Genomic DNA, 27,802 nt, shown 5'->3' with positions numbered 1-27,802 from the left:
TTATTTATCTTTTGTCTTACAAAGTTGCTAATTCATTTGCTATTCCTAGTAGCTTTTTTTTTCAAAACTAGGGGTTAGACTCAGGTCCTTCGCACTGAGCTACATCTTCTGCCCTTTCTTTCTTTTTTTTTTTTTTTGGTACCAGGGATTGAACTCAGGACCTTGTGCTTGTGAGGCAGGTGGCAAAATCACTGAACTAAATCCCCAGCCCATCTTCTGCCCTTTTTAAAATTTCAAGATAGACTCTCATTAAGTCACTAAATTGACCAGACTGGATTTGAACTTGTGACCCTTCTGTTTCAGCCTCCCAGAGTCTTGAGATTACAGATATGCATGTACCACCATGCCCAGCTATCGTAGCTTTCTTTGTAGATTCCTTAGGAATTCCTATGTATACAATCATGTTTGAGGCACTGTTATTCTTCTTTTCCATTTTATACATTCTACTCCTTTTCCTTGCTTTATTAAAGTAGCTAAGACCCTAATACAATGCTGCATAGAAGTGGTAGGAGTGGATATCCTTGTCTTCTCACAGCTGTAAGGGAAAGCATTTGCTCTTTCATCATTAAGTATAATGTCAGATATAATTTTTGCAGGTGTTCTTGATCAGATTGAGGTAATTCCCTTCTTTTTGTAATTTAATGAAATTTTTACAGTAACTTTAATTTTGTGAATGGCTTTTTCTGTACCTATTGAGATTTAACTTTTCCTCCTTTGTTCTGGATAAACTTCAAACCAGTTATTCCTGTGGACCTGAATGTGGAAGTCCAAAACACTCAGAACTTTTTTTCAAAAGAAACTATTCTTTTATTCTTTTTTTGTTTAATCCATAAGTATGTAATATAGATACTGTTGGAAGAAATTGTGTGCTTATGCTGAGCTCAGTATAGAAGAAACTCTTTGGATAATCCACTTTTAAACAAAGAAATAACACTCATCCTGATCCAAGAAATGCATAAGATTTTATAACAAGAAAATAATCTTTTCTGTGTTTTGTGGTGATGTACAGATTGGGGAAAGAGTGGGCTCCAGGCACCACAGTGACTGAGACTAAAAAACCTCCCCAATTCAACGACCCTGAAGGTGTCTTGGACCTTGGGAAAATGGTTATGGGTGCATGTGTGGAGGAGTGTAGGTTGCATGTTTAAGAGAGAGAACACAAAATACCTTAATGAATAAGGAGCTAAGACTCATGCCTGGAGTAGTGCTATGGTTTGAATCTAGAATGTCTCCCCAACTCACCGTTGCATGTTTGGTCTTCAGCTTGCCACTGTTGGAAGGTGGTGGGATCTTTAAATGGTGGGACTCACTGGGAGGTCCTCAGTATTGGGGGTGTGCCCTCCAAGGAGACTGGAAAGTTGGTCTCTTTTGATCTCTTTCTCTCCCTCATTCCCCAGCCACCATGAGAGGAGCAGCTTCCTGACATTCTGATTGTAATTTATGTTTTCCCACCCTATGATCTCTTCCCTATTTTTCAGCCTACTAGTTTTAGTCTCATTATCTGGCTCTGCTCCTGTTTTCCACCTACCAGATCCTCCTAGCCAAGCACAAGCACATTCCTGTCCCCACCTGCAGTCTTCAGAGTATAGGCTGGTTATGTTGTAAATGGACTGTGGGTGGTAATTGGCTGAAAACCAAAGAAAACCAAAGAAGTTTAGGTATGAACTTAGGAACAAATTAAAGAGTCAGCGCATTGACAGAAACCTGAATCTGGCAATCTGGTATTATGGAAACAAAACTCAGGACTTGAATGCTGCTAGCTACTATCCAAATAGGAACTAGGTCCAGAGTGTGTCTTTACACTGGGAAGGGGCAGCCTACTGGCAAATCCTAAAATAGGTAGAGTTGAACAGATAGCAGACAAGGAAGTTGGAGGTGAGTAACAACTGATATAGATTACCCAGCCTCTGGGAACATTGGTGTCTTAGTCTGTTTGAAGTTGCTATAACAATGCAAGAGACCAGATAATAAGGAAAGGAAATTTATTTCTCACATTTCTGGAGGTTAGGAAGTTCACAATAGAAATGGGAGGTGTGATGGTTGATTGATTGTGTCAACTTGAGTAAGAAATGCCCAACTAGACTGGCTTAGCATAGTTCTGGGTGTGGAAGACGTGCCCTAGGGAGGCTTGTCACCAGAATGGTATAAAAGAGAAACAAAGATGGCTGCTTCACCTTGGACATCGTCTCCTGGCTTCCAGCACCGACCCTTCAGTCTTTCATCACAGATCCTTTGGCCTCCTGATACAGACTCATACGGGACACCACCCTGAGCTCCAGGCCTTCAACTGGATCCTTCAGATCCTCAGTACACAGACCTTTTGCCCTCTTTCACATCTGACTCTGCAGGCAGCCATTGTAAGCCAATCTTGTAAATTCTTATATATTTTTATATCTTGCATTAAATCTGTTTCTCTATAAGCACTGACTGATATAGGAGGGTAAGAGAGCCTGAGACAGCAAAAGAGAAAGAGGTGCGAAACTTGCTTTTATAGCAAGTCCATTCTCACAATAACTAACCCACTCCCACAATATCGACTGTTACTCCGTCATGAAGGCAGAAACCTCATGACCTAACCATTGATCATTAGGGCCCACCTCCCAGCATGGTTGCACTGGGATTGCATTTCCAACACATAAACTTTAGGGAACTCATTCAAACCATAACAATTGGGAAACTGTGAACAAAAATAAACCTTTCGGGCCGGGGATTTAGCTCAGTGGTTTCGTCGCCTGCTGCACAAGCGCAAGGACCCAAGTTCGATCCCTGGTACCAAAACCAAAACAAAACAAAACAAAAAAATAAACCTTTCCTCCCTCAAGTTGTAGGTGTCAGGTATTGTATCCCAGTGATGAGAAAGCAATTAAAACAGACACTAATCCCATTTATGAAGTCTCTGCTCTCTTGGTTTAATCACCTCCCCAGAGCCCCATTTCCTAGAATCACATTGGTGGGCTTTGACATATGAATTCGGGAAGGACACAAACATTAATACCATAGCAACTGCACACCCTATAGTCATCTTCCAGTTTAAGAAAAGTCCTCTGAAATTTTGAATTTTAGATGCTTCCCTTATAGAGTGTACAGTGCAAGATTTGGCTGAGGGTATAGCTCAGAGGTAGAGTACTTGCCTAGCATGCATGAGTCCCTGGGTTCAATCCCTACCACCACAAAGCATACAAGCTGGAAAATCTTTACTTTCCTCAAGTAATAGGTCTATGAATGTTATTAGACAGGGACAGGGTTAGTTTTATTTGATTTTGTTTTGCACTATTTTTTCATTCTTCCAAAACTATATGTACTCCTCTTTAAAAGAAGAACAATAGTCCCTTTTTAGACATTCCATGCCATCTAATTACTATAAACTTTGATCAGACAACCAAATGAAAGAAGATATAATTAAGTAAAAGATATGCACCTCAGCCCAGGTTCCTCCCGGAATCTCTAGGCATGATTGCCAGGACTGATTGACAGGGTGCTGTGTTATTTCAGGGCCTCTCAACATGCATACCTATCCCAGAATTCACTCTGATCTTTTGCATGCATGACATATAGTACATATTTATGAGCCCTTAATGAGGTTTGAGTAGGGTAATGGTGACTAAAGGTCTGGCTAGAAGATCCAATGCACTTGTGCTTTCACACAGAACATCAGAGATCTCCTAAGTTATTGTATGATTTTCAACCTCTCAGGAAAATGGAAGGAGGAATGGACCTAGGATGCTATTTAAAATTAAATGGGTGTAGGGGAGTGACTTCCTTAGCTTCATTGTTTCTAACTGTACTAGAATGGATAGGATTATTCTACCAACTGCCTTTATGAATAGTAGCTCTTCAGCTCTCTTTCCTTCAGTTCTCCTTCTGTACCTCAACTTTCTTTGGTGGATAGGAACTTCTACATGGCCCTCTGGCTTCAGAAGAAATATCAAGTGAAGATCTCCACTTTGTATCTTTAGAGTTCCCAGGGGCTGGCGATTTAGCTCAGTGGTTTGGCCGCCTGCTGTGCAAGCTCAAGGACCCGAGCTCAAGCCTTGGTACAAAAAAAAAAAAAACACCTCAAACACACTAACATTTGGGCCAGGGATTTAGCTCAATGGTTTTGCTGCCTGCTGTGCAAGTGCAAGGACCCGAGTTCGATCCCTGGTCCCCCCCCCCAAAAAAAAGAGTCCCCAATGTTTTGTTTGTTTTGAGATAAGGTCTTGATATATTGTTCAGGCTCACTATGTAGCCCAGGCTGGCCTCAAATTCACAGTCATCCTCCTGATTCAGCCTGCTGAGTGCTGGGATTATAGTGTGTACCACCATGCCTGGCTCAGTCTGAAATTAAGGCCATAGACTAAGTGATCTGGCAGAGAAAATTTCAGTGCAGCCCAACATACAGGGTATGGTATGGGTACTGCTGGCTACGTTTAGTCAGGTTTATAGTATGGACCAAGAGCAAAAAGCTGGAAAAAAATGGAAAAACTTAAATTTTGGCCAGCAGGAACCTTGTGTAAAACTGAGATCAAAGGATATGTGACTGCTAAAGAGATTAATGCTATTAAATGCTATTAAAAAGGAAGTAGGGCCAGAGATTTAGCTCAATGGTGCCACACCTGCCTCCCAAGTGCAAGGTCCTGAGTTTGATCCCAGTACCTGAAAAAAAAAAAAGGAAGCAACCCTCCTGTATCTAACCCCCCTGCCCAGTTTACTGGCAGGCTATAAGTGGTACAGGCTTCTTGCTTCCTCATAATTCAGCTGCATTATATTAGGAGTCCGACTAAAGCCCATGTGACTCATGTGGGCATGTCAGATGGTACACAGGGATGCATAGCCCCTCCCCCCATGGCTTTAGGAGAGGCCTAAATCCTGGTGAGTGAAGCTGCAAGGCTCTATTTGAGATAACACTGTGGTCAAGGACATGTGGTTCCAACTAAATTTCTTTCCTGAATTATGGCGTCCTCCACTGACCTTCGGGGTTACAGGTTAATAACAATCCAGTCTTGGTCTCCCTTTGTTCCTTCTCCAGGAATGCCTTGCCCCCCTTTTTAAGAGCCTTGGGTGTGTTAACTGTTATCCCCAGATGCCTCACACACTATGTCTAGATATCTCACATGCTGGCTGGCTCCAAGTCTGGTTGTTGGCATGGCAGAGGGGCAGTGGGGAGGAGAAACAGTTCATGGCAGGGAGAAAGCAGCAAGGCAGCAAGCAGCAAGCTACAAACAGCAACCCTCTTTCTGTCCCTTATATCTTATCCAGGCTACCCACCCTTAGCCCTGGTAGCACTCACACCCATGGTAGGGCAGCCTTAATCCTACCATCACACAACCTAGATCCAGCCACCTCCAAAAAGCCCCACCTATGACTGCATGTGGCTTTGGGAGGACATCTAGACACAAGGCATAACAGTATGTGATTAAATCATAATAAATAACTAGAGCTGGTTCTGGAAGACCTCCTGGGGCTTGGGGGGGGTGGCTTTCAGAGATACCAAAAGCCCCATTTAAGCTAGACCCATTGAATTGCAACCCTGCTTCTATTTGCTAGCAGTAACTCCTTCTGTAACAGCAACATGCATTTGACAATCTCTGCCTGGGAAGGTTGTGATTTTTGTGACTTGGTAACCCAGGCTAGCACCAAACTCGAGATCCTCTTGCTTCAGACTCTTGAGTGCTGGGCATACAGGTTTCCACCACCACATCTGGCTGATTGTTCCAATTTTTATTTGTTTGTTTTTTGATACAGGGTCTCACGATTTAGTTCAGCCTGGCCTTGAACCTACCAGGTAGCCTTGGGTGGCCTCAAAAGTGCAGCAATGCTCCTTCTTCAGCCTTCTAAATGCTAGGATTATAGGCGTTCGAGACTCCACCCAGCTTGTGACTTTTAAAAACCTGCATTACATTAATAATGAGAAGCTTAGGATGCCTAGTTGACACCCCATACATACTACCGCGCATGAGGACAGTAATGAAATCTATACAGTCGAATACGAGGCAGTTCACTGAAGAGGTTGTGAGAAAACCCGAGCAGGAGATACGATGGTGTCGGGTCCGTTGCAGTGGTCTCACCCTTTATCTCTCAGACTCTAAGACAGTGGGGAGTGGCGTAGCCCACGAACCCCGGAGTTCATAAGTGCGGCAATCCCCGAGGCCGGCCGAGAAGGGATTGCGGCCCAGGACAAGCCCGCCCCGCCCAACAGAGAGCCGGTACTCAGCAGGACCCGCCGGGGCGGGGCGCCCGGGGACTGCGACCCAACGCGCACGGCCAGCCAGCGGAGAACAATGCGCTCGGCCCTTCTCCGCGGGGAGTGGCCGGCCGCACCCGGGTGGCCTAGATGCCTGCCGGGAGATGTAGTGTGCCGGGCCCTTCGCGTCACGCCCCGCCCGCTGGCCAGCGGCGCGCGCGCAACCACAAGTCCCGTCACGCCCCGCGCGGTTGGAGCATCCGGCTCTCGCCAGGGAGGGAGTGCAGCGAACATGGCTGAAGACAGTCGTGGCGGCTTAGCGTGCGGCCGGGCTGGCGGCCCGCAATACCTGGCCCACACCCCCAGCCGCCGCAACTTCCCAGAGTACGAGCTTCCCGAGCTGAGCACTTGCGTGTTCCACGTGGGCGCCTTCGGGGAGCTGTGGCGGGGCCGGCTGCGCGGGGCCGCGGACCTGTCTCTGAGGGATCCCTCAGCACCCGCGCTGTCCGGGAACCCAGGGGTCGCGGACTCCGGTCGGGACCATGTCGCAGTGGCCAGGGATCTGGGCTGCAGTCTGGAGGCAGCGGCCGAGCTGAGCACGGTGTGCAGGTGAGTGCAGGCCCAGGCGCCGGCAGCTTGGCCGGAAGGGTGCCGCTCGTCCAGCTCTCCCCGCATCTCGCCCTGGCGGGGCCTGTGCCTCACACTCCGGTTCGGGCCGCTCTTTCCAGCCGCTCGCTCCGCCGGAGAAGTCCTAGGATCCAACGCACAATTCCTGCGAGTGAAAGGGACCAGACAGCTGCATAAGAGACTAATTTTTCCGTTCGTTATTTTCTAAGATGCATGTTAATAAAGAAAAGCGGCGGGGAACAGCGACGAAAATCTGCCACTGACAGGCACTTTGATAATGGAGAACCTGAGTAATGAAGCTGCAGGGCACTTAATCCGAGAAGCATTAAAACCTTGATTAACTATGGTCTCTTTAGGGGCCCTCCGAGTATGCTATTACTGAGAATTTCCTCCAAAATGCCCCATTTGCGGTGAAAGCATAAAAATAACTTTGATCTTTCACCATTTAACTGCACTAGCCGCTTTCAATTGGCCATAAAAATTATCTGTACAGAATCATTGCCTTGTATTTTCTCAAAGTAGCCTACTGGGTTTTGTCTGACTTCTTAGTGACTCAGTGGTGTATTCCGGACACAGCTTGTACTCTGTGGACAAGATGTATGGCTGACCTTAAGATACTGTTTTCCCACTTTCTGTTTTAGCCTCGATAAACTGAAATGCCTTGAGGAAGGTGAAGATCCAGAAGTCATCCCAGAGGATACTGATCTGGTGACTTTGAGGTATGGATGACTTTGCTTTGGTCATATATTACTCATTTATTTATTTTTGTTGTTGTTGTTTTGAGACAGGGTCTCACCAAGCAGTTCAGGCTGGTCTTGAACTCACTTTGTAGCCCAGGCTGGCCTCAAACTTGTGGTGATCCTCCTTCCTCAGCCTCCCCAGTGCTGGGATCACAGGCCTGCACCACCAATCCCTGCTAGTTGTATATTACTTACTTAATTAATTTAATTTTTGGTGCTGGGATTGAAACCAGCGCCCTGTACACGCTAAGCACTTCACCACCACTGAGCTACATTGCCAGCCCTTGTGGTATTTGTTTAAACTTGGTTTTGAACATTATAGTTTGAAAAGTTGAAAGTACAGTATTCTTATCCATATGCCCACCACCCCTTCAATTCAACTATTGTTAATATTTGGCCTTATTTGGCTTATCTGGATGAGTATTAGATGCAACTGTGTCTTTTTTTTCTTGCTATACTCTTCAGTAAATTGCAAGCATAACAATTTACTCCTAAGTACTCCAATATACAGCTCCTAAAAGTGCTTTGCTGCATAGTAAGAATGGTATTACTAGACATAAGAAAATTAAATATTTTCAACCTCTGGTATCCAATCCATATTCAAATTTGTGCTTACATTTTTGGGGAGAGGGGTTACTAAGGATTGAACCCAAGGTCTTTGCATAAAGTACATTTCCAGCCCTTTTTATTTTTATTTTTGGTATCGGGGATCAAACTCAGGACCTTACACTTGCAAGGCAGGCGAAATGCTACTGAGCTAAATCCCGGGCCATTTGTTGTTTATTTTGAGACAGGGTCTTGCTAAGTCATTAAATTGTCCAGGCTGGACTTGAACTTGCTGTCCTCCTGCTCAGTCTCCCAGAGTGCTGGGATTATAGGCGTATGCCACCATGCCTGGCTTGTGTTTACTTTTGAATATTTACACAGGTAGAGTTAATCTGCTTAGATTTGGGGTGAAAGCTAAATATTCTGATAGTGTTTCTCAGTATATGGGAAAGAATCAGTTGCTTTTGTTCTTTTTAATTTTTAATCGACAGTTCCATATTTTTGTACAATAATATAAAATTGAATTACTAGAAAAAGCGGAATTTTAAAAAGACAGTGTAAGTCCAAATATTTTGTTGTTATGAAATTCAACAGGCATAAGATATTGTCAATTTATAAAGAAAGTTTCTAAATGCTTACTCTCATTTTTTGCGAATATTGGATAACAAATAGCTCATAGATCAATACTAGTCTGCCAGCCACATTTTGAGAAGGGTTGCTGTATGGTAGTATTTGCTTTCTTTTTTCTGTACCAGGGATCGAACTCAGGTCCTTGCACGTGTGGGTCAGGCGATGAAACCACTGAGCTAAATCCCCAGCCCAACTGTATGGTAGTATTATAGAGAAATTATGTATATAGTAATGAAATATATAACTTCCACTTTACAGTCTACTGATTTTATATGACCTGAGTTGTGTTCTGTCATCCTTGATCCTACCCTTTCTCCTGTCCCCTTCAACTATTCAGGCAGTCATCTCAATGTGACCTTGGTTTTCTTTTGTAACAACTACTGAAATTGTTCCTGATTTCCACTGTAAACATTAACATTAGCAACACCTTGAGTGCTATGAAAAGCTCCTGTCTTCCTAAGTCCAATCTTTCCCTTTCTAATTTATCTATAATGTAATTGTTTGAGTATATTTTGTTTAGAAATTGTCAGTGAGTACATCTCCTGTTTGGAAGAATTTCAAACTTTTTAGGGAGGCCTTTTTTTTTTGGTAGGGAGACTTTCGAAGCCCCCTACATATATCCCAAGTATGCTTTTCCAGATTGATTTTCAACCACTTTCTCTTTCAAGTGTCTCAGAATATGCATGTACTCTGTACCATCTGAAACCTTCCCCATCTTTAAGCTCTTAAGATTGCTTTCCAGATTACCCTTAGGAAAGAGGCTCACTGATATTGCCTTCAGCTCTAACATGTCTAAAGTTTTGGTAGGCTCACTGAAAGTCCATACTCCTTGCTCTGAAGTCTACTGTAGTGCCTTAGCTCAACTACCCCCCCGCCCAGTACTGGGAATCGAACTCAGGACCTTGCCATTGCCGGTCAGGTGCAGCACCACTGAGCTACATCCCCAGCCTATCAATTGGTGCTTTGTAACTGTTGTTGATTAGTTGGATTTGCTTAAGATGTAAATCTGATTTTGTTACTTTCTTGCCTAAAATCCTCTAATATCTCTTTCACTAAAGTCCTGAGTCCTTAAGTGGCTCACAAAGGCCTCTGTGGATGGATTTTGTTAATGATTTTAGCTTTGTCTCTGAAGTGGTCCAGCCATACTGCACTCTGTTTCAGTTCCTGGAATGTGTTTCCCACTCCAGTTGTTTATCTGGCATACTCTTATTCTCCTGCCTTCCTATCCTTCAAGGCTTAGCTAAAGGATGAAGGATTCCATTTAGGTTCCTTGTGTGTTCATATAGCAACCCCCTGCTTCTCTGTTAAAATACTTACCACATTTATAATATGCTTTAAAGGTTTTATATCTTCCTTATGCTTGGAAGTTCTACAGCTGGGCATGGTAGCTCACACTGTAATCCTAGCACATGGAATGTTGAGACTTAGAGGAATTTGAGGATAGTGTGGGCTTCGCATTGAGACTGTCTCTAAACAACAGCAAAAAGTTTTCCCTAAGTGGGGATAGGGATGTAGCTAAGTGGTAGAGCACATGCTTAACCTGCTCATTTCGCTGGGTTCAGTCTCCAGCACTAAGAAAAAAGTCCCATAAGCTGTATCTGTTACACTTAACTGCTAGAACCCCAGTTCCTAGAACTATGGCACATAATAGGGAGCCAATAATTTGTAGAATGAGTGGAATAAATGAAACTTTTGTAAGACTTAAGAAAGTGGTTTTTAGAGAGAGACTAACAAAAAAGGTAATATGCACTTCCCCCTGACTGCTTTCTACTCCTTGGTTAGTCAAATCTCCTTGGTTGTCTTCTAATCTTTCCAAATTTAGGATATGTGGAACAAATTGTATGTATATATTCCAATGTAAAACAAGTCACTGGTGTATTTCCTCAGCTGGGATTATTTTGATGTACTGTGAACCAATTAGATTTATTTTTTTGATTTTTTTTTTTTTGGTACCGGGGATCGAACTCGGGTCCTTGCGCTTGCGAAGCAGGCAGTGGAACCACTGAGCTAAATCCCCAGCCAAGATTTAAAATGTGATTTACTATTAATAATTTGGTAAAACATTAGACTTGTGGCAGTAGCCTAAATTTATATCTCCATGCTTTTTCTTTCTCTGCCTCTGTCTAAAGGAGCTACTTGACTCACGTATGGAAAGGAAAAGAAAGGTGGTCGTTGAATACTGATTCTTTGGTACATACCACTCTCCTTACTTCATAGCAAACTAGATAACTGATTCAACACTTGAAATTTCTTGATCCTGGGACTCATAGTAAATTTTTTTAATAGTAAATTGTTAACAACTGTGCATAATACTAAACCCTTATACCTGTTTCCCAAAAGCTTTAGCTCCCTTACTTTTAATGTATAGCAATTTTAGTTAGATTATTTTGCTCATTCTACTCATTTCTGTAGCCAAGTAAAAGAGAACTACAAAATTAGAGAATTCACAACTCTCTTTTTGTTTTTGTTTTTTTTGTACCGGGGATCGAATTCAGGACCTTGTGCTTTTGAGGCAGGCACTGGAACCACTGAGCTAAATCCCTGGCCCCACAATTCTTTGGTACTGGGAACTGAACTTGGGTCCTTGTGCTTGTGCAGCAGGCAGTGAAACCACTGAGCTAAATCCCTGACCCCCACAATTCTTATCTCATAATGAAAACTCCACAGTTTTTTAAAAAACTAAACTCTTAATACTGTATCTGGACTTTGCTAGAATGACAGAGTACCATAAATTGAAAATCTTGTAACTTACTACCACCACACCCAAGTATCACGATAATAAACAAGTGAAAATAAAATCCAAGGAGAACTTATTGCAGAAAACTAGGAAGCAACTGTTTATACAGATCAGCTTGGAAGACTATTTCCCTGCCCCCAGAAAATAACCAGGAAACAAGGAAATTATGTTTATACTCCAGACAGAATTGACTATAGGCAAACAAACATTTGAGGGTATAAGAACACCTTGAATTAGAAATTTTAAAACAAACTGGAAACGAATAATAGGAGAAATGAAAATAAAATTGATGGAATGTAGGAAAGAACTAGGAAAAAAGAAAATTATACATGAATAAATTATAAGATAGATTCAAATGGAAATTTAATAGGCAGTGAAAGAAGGCATGAAGATAACTAAAAGAATTGAAAGTGACATAAAAAAGTAAAATGAGAGAAAGTATTTGGAATGGAAAACAGGAAAAGAAGATACAATATTCATATTTGGAGTCCCTCAATAAGGAAAATGAAGAAGTAGAACTGAATTAATACTTTAAAATGCAATCAAGTTTCCAAAGCTAGATGTGGTGGTGCATGCCTTTAATCCCAGCACTTGGGAGGCTGAGGCAAGAGGATTGCCACAGTTCTAGGTCAGCCTGAACTATGTAGGGAGACCCTGTCAAAAAAAAATTCTAGAAGTAGAAAAAACTAAATCTAAAACTCAGAAGGCTCCCTGGGTACCTGCAAAAATGAACAGACTTTTCTACTCTGAGATATAGCTTAATGAAGCTGTCATATTTCAGAAATAAAGGTGAAGTCATCCAGGCTTTGAAGCAGAAAGAATAGATAACCTAAAGAAAAATTTACACAAAGTATTGTTGCAAAGCTGGCATACAAAGCAGGGCTACAATGTAGCATCATCTTTTAGAAAACTCAATGAGGTACCAAAAAAAAACAACAACAAAAAAAAGAAAACTCAATGAAAGTGTCAACAAGGATTTTATATCCAGTTGACATATCCTTCAGATATCAAAGCTATAGGAAAAAACAACACCTTTAAACATGCAAGAAAATGTGGGATAATTCCTGCACCTGCCACCATTTCTGAGGGAAGACTAGAGGGTGAACTTCATTCAACCAATTGATGGCTCTGAAATTTCTAGCACACCATCTTAAGGTACAAAGGTTGTATGTTATAACAAAGTAATATTACAGCTAAAAAGATGGGAGGAGAATTTGTAGGCAGTCGGAGGGTTTTAAATAATAACCCTGGCAAACTAGATAGTAAAAAAGTAAAATAAGAAAGTGGCTTTTGGGCATCGTGGCTTATGCCTGGAATCTCAGCACTCTGGGAGGCTGAGGCAGGAGGCTTACAAGTTCAAGCCTAGCTTGGGCTGTTTAGCAGTTAGACCTTGTCTCAAAATAATAAAAAAATTTAAAAAGTTTTGGGAATGTAGTTCATTGTGAAGGCCTTACGTTCAATCCCCAGTACCATAAAACAAAGGGTAAATAAGGGCATTAAAAAACAATAATAACAACAGAATAACCACCAGAACAAAAAGAAGAATAACCAATCCTCCCTTCCAACTAATCTTCACCTCCAACTTCTTTTTTTGAGACAGGGTCTCACTATTTTTTTGAAAAAGCTTTGGGAAACAGGTGCTTTCAGATATCACTAATGAGACTGTAAACCCTGTCTTGGGGAAATTTGGTAATAGGTAATAAAAAACTGCATATACAATTACCTCTTCACTCGGCACTCCCATTTGTAGCAGTCTGCACTTCTCCAGTAAGAAAAGTAAGAGCTTATTCCTTGCAGTAGTGTTTGCAGCTGGAAACCATTTGAAAATTCACATACATAGAGTAGTGAAACACTGGGAAATCCACACAGTAGAATATCCTGTAGCTATAACAAAGTATGAGGAAAGGTGAACACAGAGAGAGTGACTTCCCTGACGTAGTAAAGTAAGCAGAGTCCCAAAGCACATGCTAGCTTTCATGTAAAAAAGAAGTTAGTGGGCCGGGGATTTAGCTCAGTGGTTCTGGCGCCTGCTGCACAAACGCAAGGTCCCAAGTCCAATCCCTGCTATCAAAAAAAAGTTAGGCTAGCTATAATTCATTGACTTTCATCTACAAATTTGCCATTTTGTAAAAATGGACCTCGAGTCTAGATATTTTTCCTTGGCCAGTTGGCACGTTGTTAGCTGTGCGGGTGAAGGCCAATGGAGAGACCTAGCAGTGCAGGGAGGGGTTTGTGTTTCCTGGCCTGACAGGCTGGCTCTGCAGTCCGCAGACTCTGCACCCAGCACCTTTCCCACCACCTGCTCCTCTGAACAGCTTTTCTGGGTGCTAGTTCCACTGATACAGCACCTGGCAACTTTTCTATCACTGAGTCAGCCAGGCTCTTCCAGAACTAAAACTCAGTCCTGGGAAGAGAATGGATAGACTTCCTTGAGCATTTTCCCGTAGGGGTAGGATGAACCTTATCATAGGTTATTTCTCTTTCATCCCTGAGCTAGATCTCCAGCCACTTTTTTTTGTTTTGGAGACAGATCTCACTGTTTAGTTAAAATTGGCCTTGAAATCACCATTGTAGCCCAGGCTGGCCTGAATTTGTGGTGGTCCTGCCTCACCCTTCCAAGTGTTGGGAATAGAGGCGTGTGTCACCACACCTCTCTCCCTCCCCCCCAATATATATATGTGTGTGTATGTGTGTATGTGTGTAATTTTTAATTAGGGCTCCCTAATTTTCCCAGATGGACTTGAACTTTTCATCTTGTTACACCCTTCCAGAGTGCTGGGATTACAGGTGTGTGCCATCATGCCCAGCTTCCTTTACTTCTCTGCTAATGCTACATTACTCTAGTCCTCTGTTAAAATGAGTAATACTTTAGATCAAGCTTTCTCTGTTAAAATTACTGTTCAGTGTTTTCCTCCTAATTGAACTCAGACTGATAACAGAAGGGGGTAAAATACACAGATATCTGTATTATTTGAATAAAAGAAGTGAAGGATAAAGCAGAAGTATAGTGATTGGCTGACTGTGGGGTGGGGGGCAGTGAGTGGGAACAGGTAGGAAGAAGGGAGGGAACTGGAACAAGTTAGTAGGGACCAAGAGCAGGATACTTTAGACTCTTTAGAGCCCGAGTAATGTTGTGCACATCTTCCACGTACTCTAAAACTAATCAGACAAAATCAACCAGCATGTGTGTAGGGGAACTGAAAATATCATACAAAAACTAATAAATGAGGGGTGGGGATGTAGCGCAGAAGAGAATGTGTGCTTAGCATGCTTGAGGCCCTGAATTTGATCCCCAGCACAGGAACTGGCAGCTGCCTCAGTGTAGGGGTCATGGTGGGGACTAACAGATGAGCCTGTGTATTACAAATGAATGACAGTACCCTGAAGAGGATGGAAAGAAGGAACTAACCTAAGTCTAGATAAGCATGTCTTGATAATAATGTTGTAAGGCTGAAGACTAAAAGAATTCTTCATAAGTTGGTATTCCTCACAGGAGTATAGGTTAGCAACTGTGCGACTGGTTTTATGTATTTTCTAGAATTGAACAATTAAAGTTGCCAGTCATACGAAAGTTGGGTTTCTCATTTGTGGAAAAAGAAGTTATAAACAAGGGAAAGGTTGAAGGCGTCAGTTGAATCCTGTGATTTTAGTTTGAGATTAGAAGTACCAATATAAACTCATTTTAAATATATAATAAAAATACAGATATTTGCACATACATGGGCTAGCATACGTATGTATATTTCCTGCCTTTCTTGGCTGAGAGGTGTAGAAGCAATGACCACAATAATGAGAGTACCTAGCACCCAGACACTGGTCTCTAAATACCCCTCTCCAGTAAAGGAACTAGTTGACTCCAAGTTCAAAACAGGAAAAATACAGGATGAACCTTGGACATTTTGTGGTTCCAAAAGTAAGGAAATGCTCAAAAGTAAAATGAGGTCCTATTGAATGAACAGAAGCCAACCTGAAGGAACTCCTAATGACCAAAGCTGGGATAGTATGAGGAACAAAATCATGTTTATTTAACTCATAGAGTAGAGTATGTATCTGTGGGTTTGTACTAACATAAATGGTAAAGTAAATAAACAGGTAGAGAAGGTCTTCCTCATAATAGAATTCCAGTGAATAAATGGAGGAGGAGGGAGATAGAGAATCATCATTAGGCATATACCATAGTAATGTTGAAGACAAAATTCCTGGGTGAAAAGTTTGAGGAGAAACGAGACTTTCCTTGTCTCGGTGTTATCTCCCCTAAAGTATTTTCACATTTAGATAGAAGAAAGTATTGTTTAGTGGGCAAACCTGTTGGACAGAAACTTAATTTAACTTAACAGGAACTTAACATATTAACATCTCATGAACCTCTCAAAATCCTTAATGAGAAGGAAAACATTCTTGTGGTATTCTTGCTACAAATGCCAAGTTTACTCCAGTCATGAGTAAACCAAAATGAAACCCAAATTAAGGGACATTCTACAAACTGATGAGAGCTTTTCCAGTGTCAAGAACTTGAAACACAGGTAGCCTGGGGAACTGTGACAGATTGGAGAGTATAAAGGAAAAATAAGCTCAAGATTAAAAAAAGGCATTAAATTAAAAATTGTATTCATGTTAATTTCCTCTTCTTAATCTGCGATAATATAGGATGTTAATTTAAGGAAAATTGGGCAAGAGATAAAATATATATCTTTGTATTAGTTTTTCAACTTTAATATATAATATATAAAATATGTATGTTATAAATATATGTTATTAATATATTTTGATATATATTAATATATAATATATATCTTTGTATTAGTTTTTCAACTTTAATCCTACAATTGGTCTGAAATGAAAAGTTAAATATTAAAGATGTTAAATATTTGAAGCCCCAGGAAAGAATGTCCAACTTTGATTTTTCATGTGTCTTCAACAGGGCTAGAAAAAGGTTCTTAGAACATCGAGAAGAAACCATAACGATAGATCGTGCCTGCAGACAAGAAACATTTGCTTATGAGATGGTAAGATTCTCGTGTTTCACCCTTGTTTTCCATGAAGCAGTAAACTCTGTTATTGGCTGTTAGTGATAATTGTGTGGTAGCTTATATTAGATATGCTTAGTTGAAAAAGAAACTGCTGGGACTGGGAACTAGTTAGAGAAAAGGACCCACAGAACTCACGGCACCATGTATTTGATTCACCTCTGCTCTATTTTGGTTTTAGTTTGGTCTTACCCTCTCAGTATTAGGCTGTGTTTATGTTTTCTGGCCTCCCTGTTCCTGATCTTTTTGTTCTGCTCTTGATTTTTTTTTTTTTTTGGTGCCAGGGATCAAACTCAGGATCTTGCACTTTTGAGGCAGGTGGCGGAACCACTGAGCTAAATCCCCAGCCCCTAATTCCCATAGACTCTTGTGATTGCTATTCTACTTTTTGTTTCTATGAATTTGCCCATTTTTTTTTTATTAGTATGTGTTGGTAATACACAATGGTTACATTGATTATCAGGAGTTGGTACATGTACATAACACATCTTAGTTTTTTGTTTTTGTTTTTGTTTTTGTTTTTGTTTTTTGGTACCAGGGATCAAACTCGGGACCTTGTGCTTGCAAGGCAGGCAATGGAACCACTAAGCTAAATCCCCAGCCCGCACATCTTAGTTTTTTTAATGGATTCTTTCCCTCCCCCAATCTCTTGGTCCTCTTTCCATTTGCAAGAGATCTACTCTCTATTTCCTCTTACCTGTCTTTTACTTTGTTCTTTATTTATACTTTGGGTTTCACATATAAGAGAAACTATGCTATATTTATTATCTATCTCACTGGTCTCAAGGTGCATCCATTTTCTTACAGATGACTCAAATTTATCCTTTATAGCAGTATTCCATTGGGTATAAATACCACATTTTATTCATCCTTTCATCTGTTGATATCATGTAGGCCACTTCCAAGATTTAGCTATTATGAGTTGTGCTGCTATAAACACAGGTAGGCATGTATCTTTGTAATATGATATCTTTAACTCTTTCGGGAAGATACCTAGAAGGGGAGTAGATGGATGAAATGGAATTTGTAGTTTTACTTTTTGAAGATTATCTGTATTAATTCCTACAATGATTGTACTAGTTTATATTTTCACCAACAATATAGAAAGGCTCCTTTTTCCCTTGCAGTCTGCCCAGCATTTATTATTAGATTTCTTCATGATACCTATTCTTTCTGGAATGAGATGAAATCTCAGTGTTGTTTTAATTTGTATATCTCATGGCCAAAGATGTTGAATATTTTGTAATGAATTTATTGGCCATTTTTACTTCTGAGAAGTGTCAGTTCATTTCAGTTGCCCATTTTTTGATTGGGTCTTTTATTTGGGAGGGGGTTTTACATTTTGGGGGTGGTTGTATTTTTTTGAGTTCTTCACATAGTCTACATTATTAGTCCTCTGTCTGAAGCGTAGCTGGCAAATATTTTTTCCCATTCTGTAGATTATCTCTTCACTCCGTTGATTGTTTTCTTTGCTGAGCAGAAGCTGTTTAGTTTGATATAGTCCCATTTGTTGATTTTTGATGTTATTTCTTGTGTATTTGGGATTCTGTTCACGAAGTCCTTGCCTATTGCTGTGTCATCAAGAGTTTTATCTATTTTATCTTCCAGCATATTAACTGTTTCTGTTTTACTATTTAGATCTCTGATCTGAGTTTGTTTTAATACATGCTAAAAATTATGGGTCTAGATTTCATCTTCTGTGTGTGTATAGCCAGTTTTCCCAGCACCATTGTTAATGGAAATAGTCTCTCTTTCCTCCAGCATGTTTTTCCTTCCTTTGTCAGAGATCAGATGGCTTGAATGTGCCTGGGGTTATTTCTGCATCCTCTCTTTTGGTCCATTGATCCATATGGCTGTTTTTGTGCTAATACTGTACTGTTTTGATCATTGTAGCTTTGTAATATAACTTGAAATCCAGGATTCTGATACCTCCTGCTTTGCTCTTATTGCTCAGGGTTGCTTTTGCTATTCTGAATCTCTTGGTGCCATATAAATTTTAGAGTTATTTTCTTTAGTTCTGTGAAGAATGCTGTTGGTTTTTAAAATTGGGATTGCATTAAATCTATCAGTTTTGGAAGTATAGACATTTTGGCTGCATTGGTTCTGTCTACCCAGGAACAGGGGATATCATTCCATTTTCTGATGTTCTCTTTGATTTTCTTTTGAGAGTACTGTAGTTTTTTTTGTTTTGTTTTGTTTTTTGGTACTGGGGATCGAACTCGGGTCATTGTGCTTGTGCAGCAGGTGGTGAAACTACTGAGCTAAATCCCCGGCCCAAGAGTACGATCGTTTTTGTATAGAGTTCTTTGACTTGCTTTGTTAGGTTAATTCCTAAGTATTTAATTTTTATTGAAGATATTGTGAATGATACTGTTTTTCTAATTTCTTTCTCTGGTGGATTGGTATTCAGGTATTGGTACTGGTATTGGTGTTCAGGAACACTATTGATATTTGTGTGTTGGTTTTGTATCCTGCTACCTTTCTGAATTTGTGTATTAATTCTAGGACTCTTTTGGTGGAATATTTTGGTCTTTTATATAAAGGATCATGTTGTCTGCAAACAAGGATAGTGTGACTTCCTTTCCTTGAGATATCCCTTTTATTTCTTTCTCTTGCCTGATTGCTGTGGCTACAGTTTCAAATACTATCTTGAACAGAAGTAGTGAAAGTGGTCATCTTTGTCTTGTTCCTGATTTTAGAGGAAAAGCTTTCAGTTTTTCTCCATTTAATAAAATGTTGGCAGTAAGTTTGTCATAAATTGCTTCTGTCAGATTGAGATAAAGTCCTTCTATACATGTTTTCTTTAGAGTTTAGAGTTTAATCATGAATGGATGTTGGATTTTGTCAAAGGCTTTTTTTTTGGCCTCTGTTGAGATTATCATATGATTTTTGTCCTTGCTTTGGTTTATGTGATGTATTACATTTATTGATTTACATATGCTGAACCATCCATGTATCCCTGGAATGAAGCCTATTTGATGATGATGCATGATCTTTTTGATGATTTGTTACATTCTGTTTGCCAACATCTTGTTGAAGATGTTTGCATCTGTGTTTATTTAAGAGATTAGCCTGTAGTTTTCTTTTTTAGTTGAGATTTGTTTGGTTTTGGAATCAAGGTAGTTAGTATGGCAGTAGTTCTGGGCTGGGGATTTAGCTCAGTGGTTTCACTGCCTGCTGTGCAAGCACAAGGACCTGAGTTCGATCCCTGGTACCAGAAAAGAAAAAAAAAAAGTATGGCAGTTCTTCTTTCCTTTCAGTTTCATTATAGAGTTTGAGGAGTACTGTATTGGCTTTAGATCTTCCCTGGAGTTCTTGCTTAATTTAGTGGTGAATCCACTGGGTCATGGGCTTTTTGTAGTTGGTAGGTTTTTAAAATTTTTTTACTGCCTATGGTTGGATTATTCAGTGTTTTTCTATATTCTTAATTCAGTTTTGGTAATTCATATGTATCTAGGAATCAATCCATTTCTTCTGGATTCTCCAGTTTATTGTATTAGGGTAGAGCTTTTAGAAGCAGTTACTGTCTTCTGTATTTTGGCAGTCTCTTGTGATTTCACCTTTTTCATTTCTAATTGCATGGATTTGGGTCTTCCTTTTGTGTAAAATTTACTAAGGGTTTGTCTATTTTGTTAATTCTTTAAAAGAACCAGCTCTTCAATTCATTGATTCTCTGTCTTTTTTTGTCTCAATTTCATTAATTTCTGATGTGATCTTTATAATTTCTTTCCTTGTACTAGTTTTTGATTTGGATTGTTCTTGTTTTTCGAGGACTTTAAAGTGTATTATTAGGTTATTTTGGACTCTGTTTTTCTGATGTGGGCATCCATAGCTAGAAATTTCCATCTTGGGATTGCTTTTATTGTTTCCTACAGTTTCTGGTATGTTATTCTGGGATTACCATTTGATTCTAGGAACTGTCTAATTTCTTTTTTGATTTCTTCTGTGACTCACTGATTATTTAAAAGTGTATTGTTTAATCTCCCTGTGTTTGCATAATTTCTGTGATTTCATTTGCCATTGATTTCTAGTTTCATTACAGTGTAATCTGATAATATACCCATAGAATAATTTCATTTCTCTCATGTTTAATTAAGCATGCTTTATGGATAAGTGTGTCGTCTGTTTTGAAGAAAGTTTTATGTGCTGCTGAGAAGAATATGTATCTGGTTGTTGGGTGGAACACAATAAATGTAAATTCCATTTGTTCAAAGATGTTCAATTCTGATATTTCTTTGTTGATTTTTTTTTTTTTTTTTTGGTCTAGTTGGATCTGCCTGTGTGTGAGAGTGGGGTAGTGAGGTCCATGTATAATTCTATTGATGTTTATATGGTCTTTTATGTCCAGTAGTGTTTATTTATTTATTTATTTTTGGTACTGGGGATCGAACTCAGGTCCTTGCGCTTGCGCAGCAGGTGGCGAAACCACCGAGCTAAATCCCCAGCCCCAGTAGTGTTTATTTTATGAAGTTCAGTATAGTGGAGTTCAGTGCATATATGTTTATAATTCTTATCTCTTCCTGATGAATTGTTCCCTTTACTATGATATGTAATGACCTTCTTTGCCTGCTCTGATCAGTTTGGAAGTTTGCTTTGTCTGAAAATGGGATAGGTACTCCTGCTTGTTTTCAGGCTCCCATTGTCATGGATTCTGTTTTCCATCCTTTGATTTTTAGCCTATGAATTTCCTTTTGGATTAAAATGTTTGTTATATACAGTCTACTGTTGGGTTTTGTTTTTGATCTGGTCTGAGTGTCTGTGTCTTTTGATTGGAGAGTTGAGAGCATTTGCTTTGAGAGTTATTGCTGAGGTATTCGATTGAAGTATTAATGCATTCTCATCATCACTCTCCCCTCACCCTTCTGTTTAACTGTTTACCCTACCTAGTGTATTTATTCTTTTAGACTTTTTGGCATTGTTGACTTCATTGTCTCTTTAGGATATCCTTGAGAAGTTTTGGAGTGCTGGTTTGATAGTCATGAGTTTCTTAAGGTGCTTTTTATCCTAGCACTAATTGCTGAATCAATTTTGAAAGGTAATTTACTAATCTGGATAGGAAGTTATTTTCTTTAAAGCTTGAAACATTTCAGTTCTCCTGTCCCTTAAGGTATGAGTTGAGACCTCTGCTGTAATTCTAATGGGTTTACCTTTATAAGTGATAAAGTACAGCTTTTCTTTATGAGCTTCTACGATTTTGTCCTTGTGTTGGACATCTGGGATTTTGACAATAATGTGTTATGGAGCAATTCTTTTCTCATTGTGACTATTTGTGGTTGTATATGCTTTGCTTCTCTATGTTAAAGTCTTTGTAGTTGTAAAGTTTTCTGCTAATTGCTTCTGTTTTATGCCATTTGTGTTGTCTTCTGATTTCTCACTAATTGTAATTCATCCTTTTTTTTTTTTTTTTGCTTAAATGCTTTTATTGGTACATTTTAGGTATACAATATGTTTACATTTATCATTGGGTGCTTGTACCTGTACATGATGTATCTTTGTTCTTATTTTTTCCCCATTGCCTGTGCGCTCTTCACCCCCTCCACTCTTCCCTATTTACATAGGCTTTGTTTCCATTTTTTTCTTTTCTCATAATTTTTCTTTTCCCCTCTTTCCTTTCCCCTTCTCCTCCCACTTTCTCTACCCCTTTGGACCTTTTTTTTCTATTTCAGATTACCAATTATTCATTTTAATCCTTATTTACACTTTCAGTTTCTCACATTAGAGAAACTATTCATTATTTTTACATGTGTGTCCTATTTCACTTAGAGTATGTCCTCAATATGCGTCCATTTAGCTATAAATGTCTCCAGTTTCTCTTTTTTTTTTTTTTGAACTTTTTACAGTTTATTAATCCTCTCGTGAAAAACCCGTAGTCACTGCAGACAGGCACTGCAAAATCTTTACTCCTTCGGCTCTTCTTCGATCTCCAGCTCACTTTTTGTCAGCACCAACATTGGCCTTTGCGGTGCCCCTGACTTTCTTCATTCTGTTCTTGTGTTCCTTCCGCTGCTTTCTTGATGTCTTTTTCTTCTCATACAGGCCATGTCTTGCAAGTCTGTGTTTGGGTTCATTTTTCTTCACGTAATAGAAAGAATCATATATCATGCTGAAGCCAGTTGGCTTGCCACCCCCGAAATGGGTTCTGAATCCAAATACAAAAATGACATCCGGTGTAGTCTTGTACATTTTGGAGAGTTTTTCCCGAATTTCTGTCTTGGGTACTGTTACTTTCCCGGGAAGAAGGACATCAATGACCATTTGTTTCCTTTGAAGTAATGCGGTTGGTTGTGAACTTATGGGTCCGGATAGTTACCGTGTTGTTCATGATGGCAACAGATCCAGTTTCTCGTTCTTTATGGCTGAGTAGTACTCCATTTTATAAAAAACAAAACAAAACCCACATCTTCTTTATCCAGTCTCCAGTTGATGGGCACTTAGGCTGTTTCCAAGCTTTAGCTATTACAAACTGTGCCACTATAAACATGGGTGCACATATATCACTGTGGTATGATTCTTTTAATTATTTTGGGAAGTTACCCAGCAGGGGGCTAGCTGGGTCAAATAGGACCTTTAGCCCTAGTTCTTTGAGGTATCTCCATACTGATTTCCACAGTGGTTGCACCAGTCTGCACTCCCACCAACAATGGAGAAGGGTTCCTTTCTCCCCACACCCCCACCAGCATTTGTTATTGGTTGATTTCTTGATAGCAGCCATTCTTTCTGCAGTGAGGTGGAATCTCAGTGTTGTTTTCATCTGCACCTCTTGAATGACTAGTGGTGTTGAACATTTTTTCATATATTTGCTGCTTTTACTTCTTTGAGAAATGTTTATTCATTTCAGATGCCCTTTTTTGAATTGGATCTTTGAATTTGGGGGGTCTGATTTTTTCAGTTCTTTATGTATTCTAGATAGTAGTCCTTTGTCTGAGGTACAGCTGCTAAAATTTTTTTCCTACATTGTAGGTTGTCTCTTAGGTCTGTTGGTGGTTTCTCTTGCAGTGCAGAAGCTTTTTAATAAGATGAGATCCCAGTTGTTGATTCTTTCTGCTAGTTCCCGTGCTACTGAGGATTTGTTCATAAAGTCTTTTCCTATGCCAATGTCTTCAAGAATTCTACCTAACTTACCTTCCAGCAAGTTTAGTGTTTCTGTCTTAATATTTAGATCTTTAATCCACTTCGATCTTAGTTTAGTGCATGGTGATAGGTATGGGTCTAGTTTTAATCTTTGGCAGGTTGAGATCCTGTTTTTCCAACCCCATTTATTAAATAGGCTATCTTTCCTCCAGTGATGGTGGTTGACTCCTTTGTCAAAGATGAGGTGGCTGAGTATGTGTGGAGTTGTTTCTGCATCTTCTAATCTATTCCACTGATCCTCGGGTCTGTTTCTTTGCCAGTACCATGCTGTTTTTATCACAGTAGCATTGTAGTATAGCTTCAAGCTGGAGATTGTGATACCCCCTGCCATGTCTCTGTTGCTTAGAATTGCTTTTGCTATTCTAGGTCTCTTCTGGTTCCAAGTGAATTTTTGGATCGTTTTCTCTAGTTTTGTGAAGTGTATTGTTGGAATTTCAATTGGCATTGCATTAAATCTATATAGTAGTTTTGGAAATATGGCCATTTTCACCATATTGGTTCTTCCTACCCAGGAATAAGGGATGTCTTTCCATTTTCTTATATTCTCTTTGATCTCTTTTTTCAGAGTGCTATAGTTTTCAGTGTAGATGTTGTTTGTGTCCTTTGTTAGATTGATTCTTAGATATTTCATTTTTTTGGATGCTATTGTAAAAGGAATTGTTTTCCTAATTTCTCTCTCAGTGAGTCTGTTATTTGTGTATAAGAAGGCTATTGTTTTTTGAGTATTGACCTTATATCCAGCTACTCTACTGAATCTGTCAATTAAGTCTAGAAGTCTTTTGGCAGAGTATTTTGGGTCTTCTATGTGAAGTATCATATCATCAGCAAATAATGACAGTTTAACTTCTTCCTTTCCTATCTTTATTCCTTTTATTTCTTTCTCTTTTCTAATTATTGTGGCTAATGTTTCCAGAACAATATTGAACAGGAGTGATGATAATGGCATCCTTGTCTTGTTCCTGATTTTAGCGTGAAAGTTTTCAGTTTTTGACCATTTGGTATGATGTTGGCTGCTGGTTTTTCATAGATAGCCTTAATCAAGTTGAGATAAAGACCTTCTATTCCAATTTTCTGTAGGGTTTTTATCATGAATGGGTGTTGGATTTTGTTGAATGCCTTTTCTGCATCTATTCAGATGATCATATGGTTTTTGTCCTTGACTCTGTTGATATAGTGTATTACATTTATTGATTTATGAATGTTGAACCATCCATGCATCCCTGGGATAAATCTGACTTGGTCAGGGTGTATGATCTTCTTGATGATCCTCGGTATTCTGTTTTCCAGTAACTTGTTGAGGATTTTTGCATCTATGTTCATTAGGGAGATTGGCCTGTAGTTCTTTTTGGGTTGTGTCTTTCCCTGGCGGGGGTGGAAACCAGGGAAAAACCTGGTATTGACATCTTAACGATACTGAGTCTTCTAATCTAGGAACAAGGAGGAGATGTCTATCCCTTTATTTAGGTCTTTACTTTGTTTCAGCAGTGTTTTATAGTTTTTGGTGTTCAAATCTTTTATTTGCTTGGCCAGTGCATTATTTGGCTTTTCATTTCCATAGAAGTATACTTGAGACAAACTAATGTTACAAAGAAATGAATTCTGTTTAGCTTGCAGAAATGGAGGGTCGAGGGCATGGCTGGGTTCTAGAGTGGGCCCTTTTGGCTGGATCTCATAATGGTTGAATACAGGGGTGGGAGCATGTGCTAGAGTAAGTGTTTACTTCTCCAGACAGGAAGCAAGAGCGAGGCTGAATGGGGCAAGCTCAGGGATTTCTAACAATCCTCTCACGAACGCTATCCAGGGTCCCACAAGAGATACTCTAATCCCTTTCCACATCACACCCTCAGCTGCCTTAAGGACCTCCTCTTAACCCCACCTTGTAATGGCTCCACAGCACTTCCCAGTGCTGTCACCCAAGGGACCAAGTTTCCAGCAGATGCACGTTTGGGAGACATGTGGACCATATCCAAGCCATAGCAGTTAAATTTATCTCTTAAGTGTTGCTGCTGCCACTTCTCCTCCCCCTCCTGTTCTTCCTTTTCTCCTCTTTCCCCCTCCTCCTCCTCGTCCTCCTCATTCCCTTCCTCCCTCCTTTCCTTTCTTCTTTCCCCCCTCCTTGTTTGAGACAGTGTCTCATCTTGTAGTACAGGCTAACTGTGAGCTTGCTGTGTGGTCCAGGCTGACCTCAAATTCCTGATCTTCCTGCTTCAGCCTCCAAAGTGCTGGCATAACAGGCACAGGACACCACATCTGGCTCAAGTTTATTTCAGTAGTATACAGACTCTCTACTCCTTTATTGTCTTTCTCATTTTATATTTTTTTTGAGACAGGGTCTCGCTATATAGTTCAGGCTGGCCTTGAACTCACACTGTGTAGCCCAGGCTGACCTCCAGTTTGTATGCTTCAGCCTCCTGAAAGCTGGGATGATAGACATGCGCCACCATGTCTAGCTCCCTCTATATATTGTTATTACAGATTACATCTTTATTTATTGTGGGTTCCTTAGCATACGTCTGTTATAAACACTGTTTTATCCATTTGTTTTTAATATATAGAAAAAATGGAGGAGTTATGAACCAAAAAAACCTGATATTTATACATGTTATGTAATTACATTTATTGGTGTTCTTTATTTCTTCTTTTGGCTTCAAGTTATTGGGAAGAACTCTACCATTTCTTTTTTTTTTTTTGGTATCGGATATCGAACTCGGGTCCTTGCGCTTGCGCAGCAGGTGGCGAAACCTCTGAGCTAAATCCCCGGCCCACTACCATTTCTTATAAGGCACATTGGTTGGTAATGAACTCATTCAGGTATTTTTTTTTCTTTTTTTCTTTTGAGACAAGGTCTTGCTATGTAGTTCAAGCTAGGCTGGCCCTGAACTCACTGAGAAGCATAGGCTGGCCTTGAACTTGCAGTGATCTCCCTGCCTCAGCCTCCCAATTTGAGATTACATCATGCTCAGCTCCTTCCAGCTTTTGTTTATCTGAAAATGTCTCAATTTCTCTTTCATTCTTGAAAGATAGTTTTGCCAGAATTCATCCAGGCTGGCCTTAAACTCACTTTGTAGCCCAGGCTAGCCTTGAACTTGTAGTGATCCTCCCAGAATGCTGGGATTACAGGTGTGTGCCACCATGCCTTTGCCACATTTCTGGGACAACAGTGTTCTCTTTCATGGCTTTATGTGTGTCATCTCACTCATTTCTTGTCTCTTGATTTCTGATAAGAAATATGCTCGTAAGTTTGTTGAGGAATCTGATTTCCTGTAGTTATTTATGGTTTCTTTGAGCTCACTGAACACATTGAAAGAGTTGAGAGTAATTTGTGAATCTCGCTTTTGCAAACAAGTAGGAATAATTAGGAATAATTAATGAACCTCTTTTACTAGTAATTTCAGTGTTTGGGCTTCTTCAGTGTGAGTTTCTGTCAAATTCTTATTTTCCTATGAATGGGCCATAATTTCCTGTCTGCTGTTTTATAGGTTTTGTTGGAACATTGCAAGTGTGCTTTTCTTGCTGAGGGTTAGCACTGCCTGTGCCTGTTCCAGACTTTTACTTCTCTAAGCTTTAGCTTCAACTTCTGTAAAAAAAAAACAAAAAACAACAAATTACTGATTTTGTAACTTGCAGGGAATGTGTACATATATCATCTAATGAGGGATGGGTGTGTAGCTCAGTGGTGGAGCATTTGCCTAGCATGGACAAGGCCTTGGATTTGATCCCCAGCACTGGAAAAAAAAAATCTAATGGGATAATCAGCATGAAGTGCTTAGCCACTGAGGATAAAACAGGAACAATTGACTAATAATGACATACACTGGCATTTCAAGTTATTCATACTTTTTTTACATACTCGAATGTTCTGTTTTAAAACTTTTTGAAATTATAATTTAAATCTTAAGAATAAAAGGTAAAAAACTATGCTCAGCTTTTCTAGCAATTAAGCACACCTGTTTCCCCCAGAGTCATAAGTTTATTTAAGCACACCTGAAAGTCCAAATGTTCTCTCAGTACAGAGCAGTCACTATATACATATAGAACACTTATTTGTTTTGTTTTGTTTTGTTTTTGGTACCGGGGATCAAACTCAGGTCCTTGCGCTTGCACAGCAGGCAACGAAACCACTGAGCTAAATGTCCGGCCCAGAACACTTATTTGTTAATGCATAAGTTCCTTGGGTCATCCAAGGTGCGGTACACATGAC

At 39.9% G+C, this 27,802-nt stretch overlaps 1 protein-coding gene and 1 pseudogene across 1 annotated transcript in view; one reads left to right on the top strand and one right to left on the bottom strand.

Annotated features, from left to right (window-relative positions):
* Nucleotides 1-6,416: 6,416 nt before the first annotated feature.
* Nucleotides 6,417-27,802, top strand: part of Snapc3 (small nuclear RNA activating complex polypeptide 3) — a 38,615-nt gene continuing 17,229 nt past the window's right edge. Inside the window, exons 1-3 of the mRNA XM_004838317.3 lie at nucleotides 6,417-6,772; nucleotides 7,432-7,509; nucleotides 16,365-16,449. Of these exons, the coding sequence (XP_004838374.3) occupies nucleotides 6,456-6,772; nucleotides 7,432-7,509; nucleotides 16,365-16,449 (480 nt within the window). The 5' untranslated portion in view covers nucleotides 6,417-6,455. The remainder of the gene's footprint in view (nucleotides 6,773-7,431; nucleotides 7,510-16,364; nucleotides 16,450-27,802) is intronic.
* On the bottom strand, nucleotides 22,313-22,751 carry LOC110347725 (small ribosomal subunit protein eS24 pseudogene; annotated as a pseudogene).

This window comes from Heterocephalus glaber, unplaced genomic scaffold, assembly GCF_053883595.1.
Source record: "Heterocephalus glaber isolate CG9 unplaced genomic scaffold, H.glaber_assembly_v1.0 deba00001481, whole genome shotgun sequence".
NCBI classification, from domain to species: domain Eukaryota; kingdom Metazoa; phylum Chordata; class Mammalia; order Rodentia; family Bathyergidae; genus Heterocephalus; species Heterocephalus glaber.
Note: the sequence above shows the minus strand (reverse complement) of the source record. Positions and strands in the feature narration are given on the sequence as shown.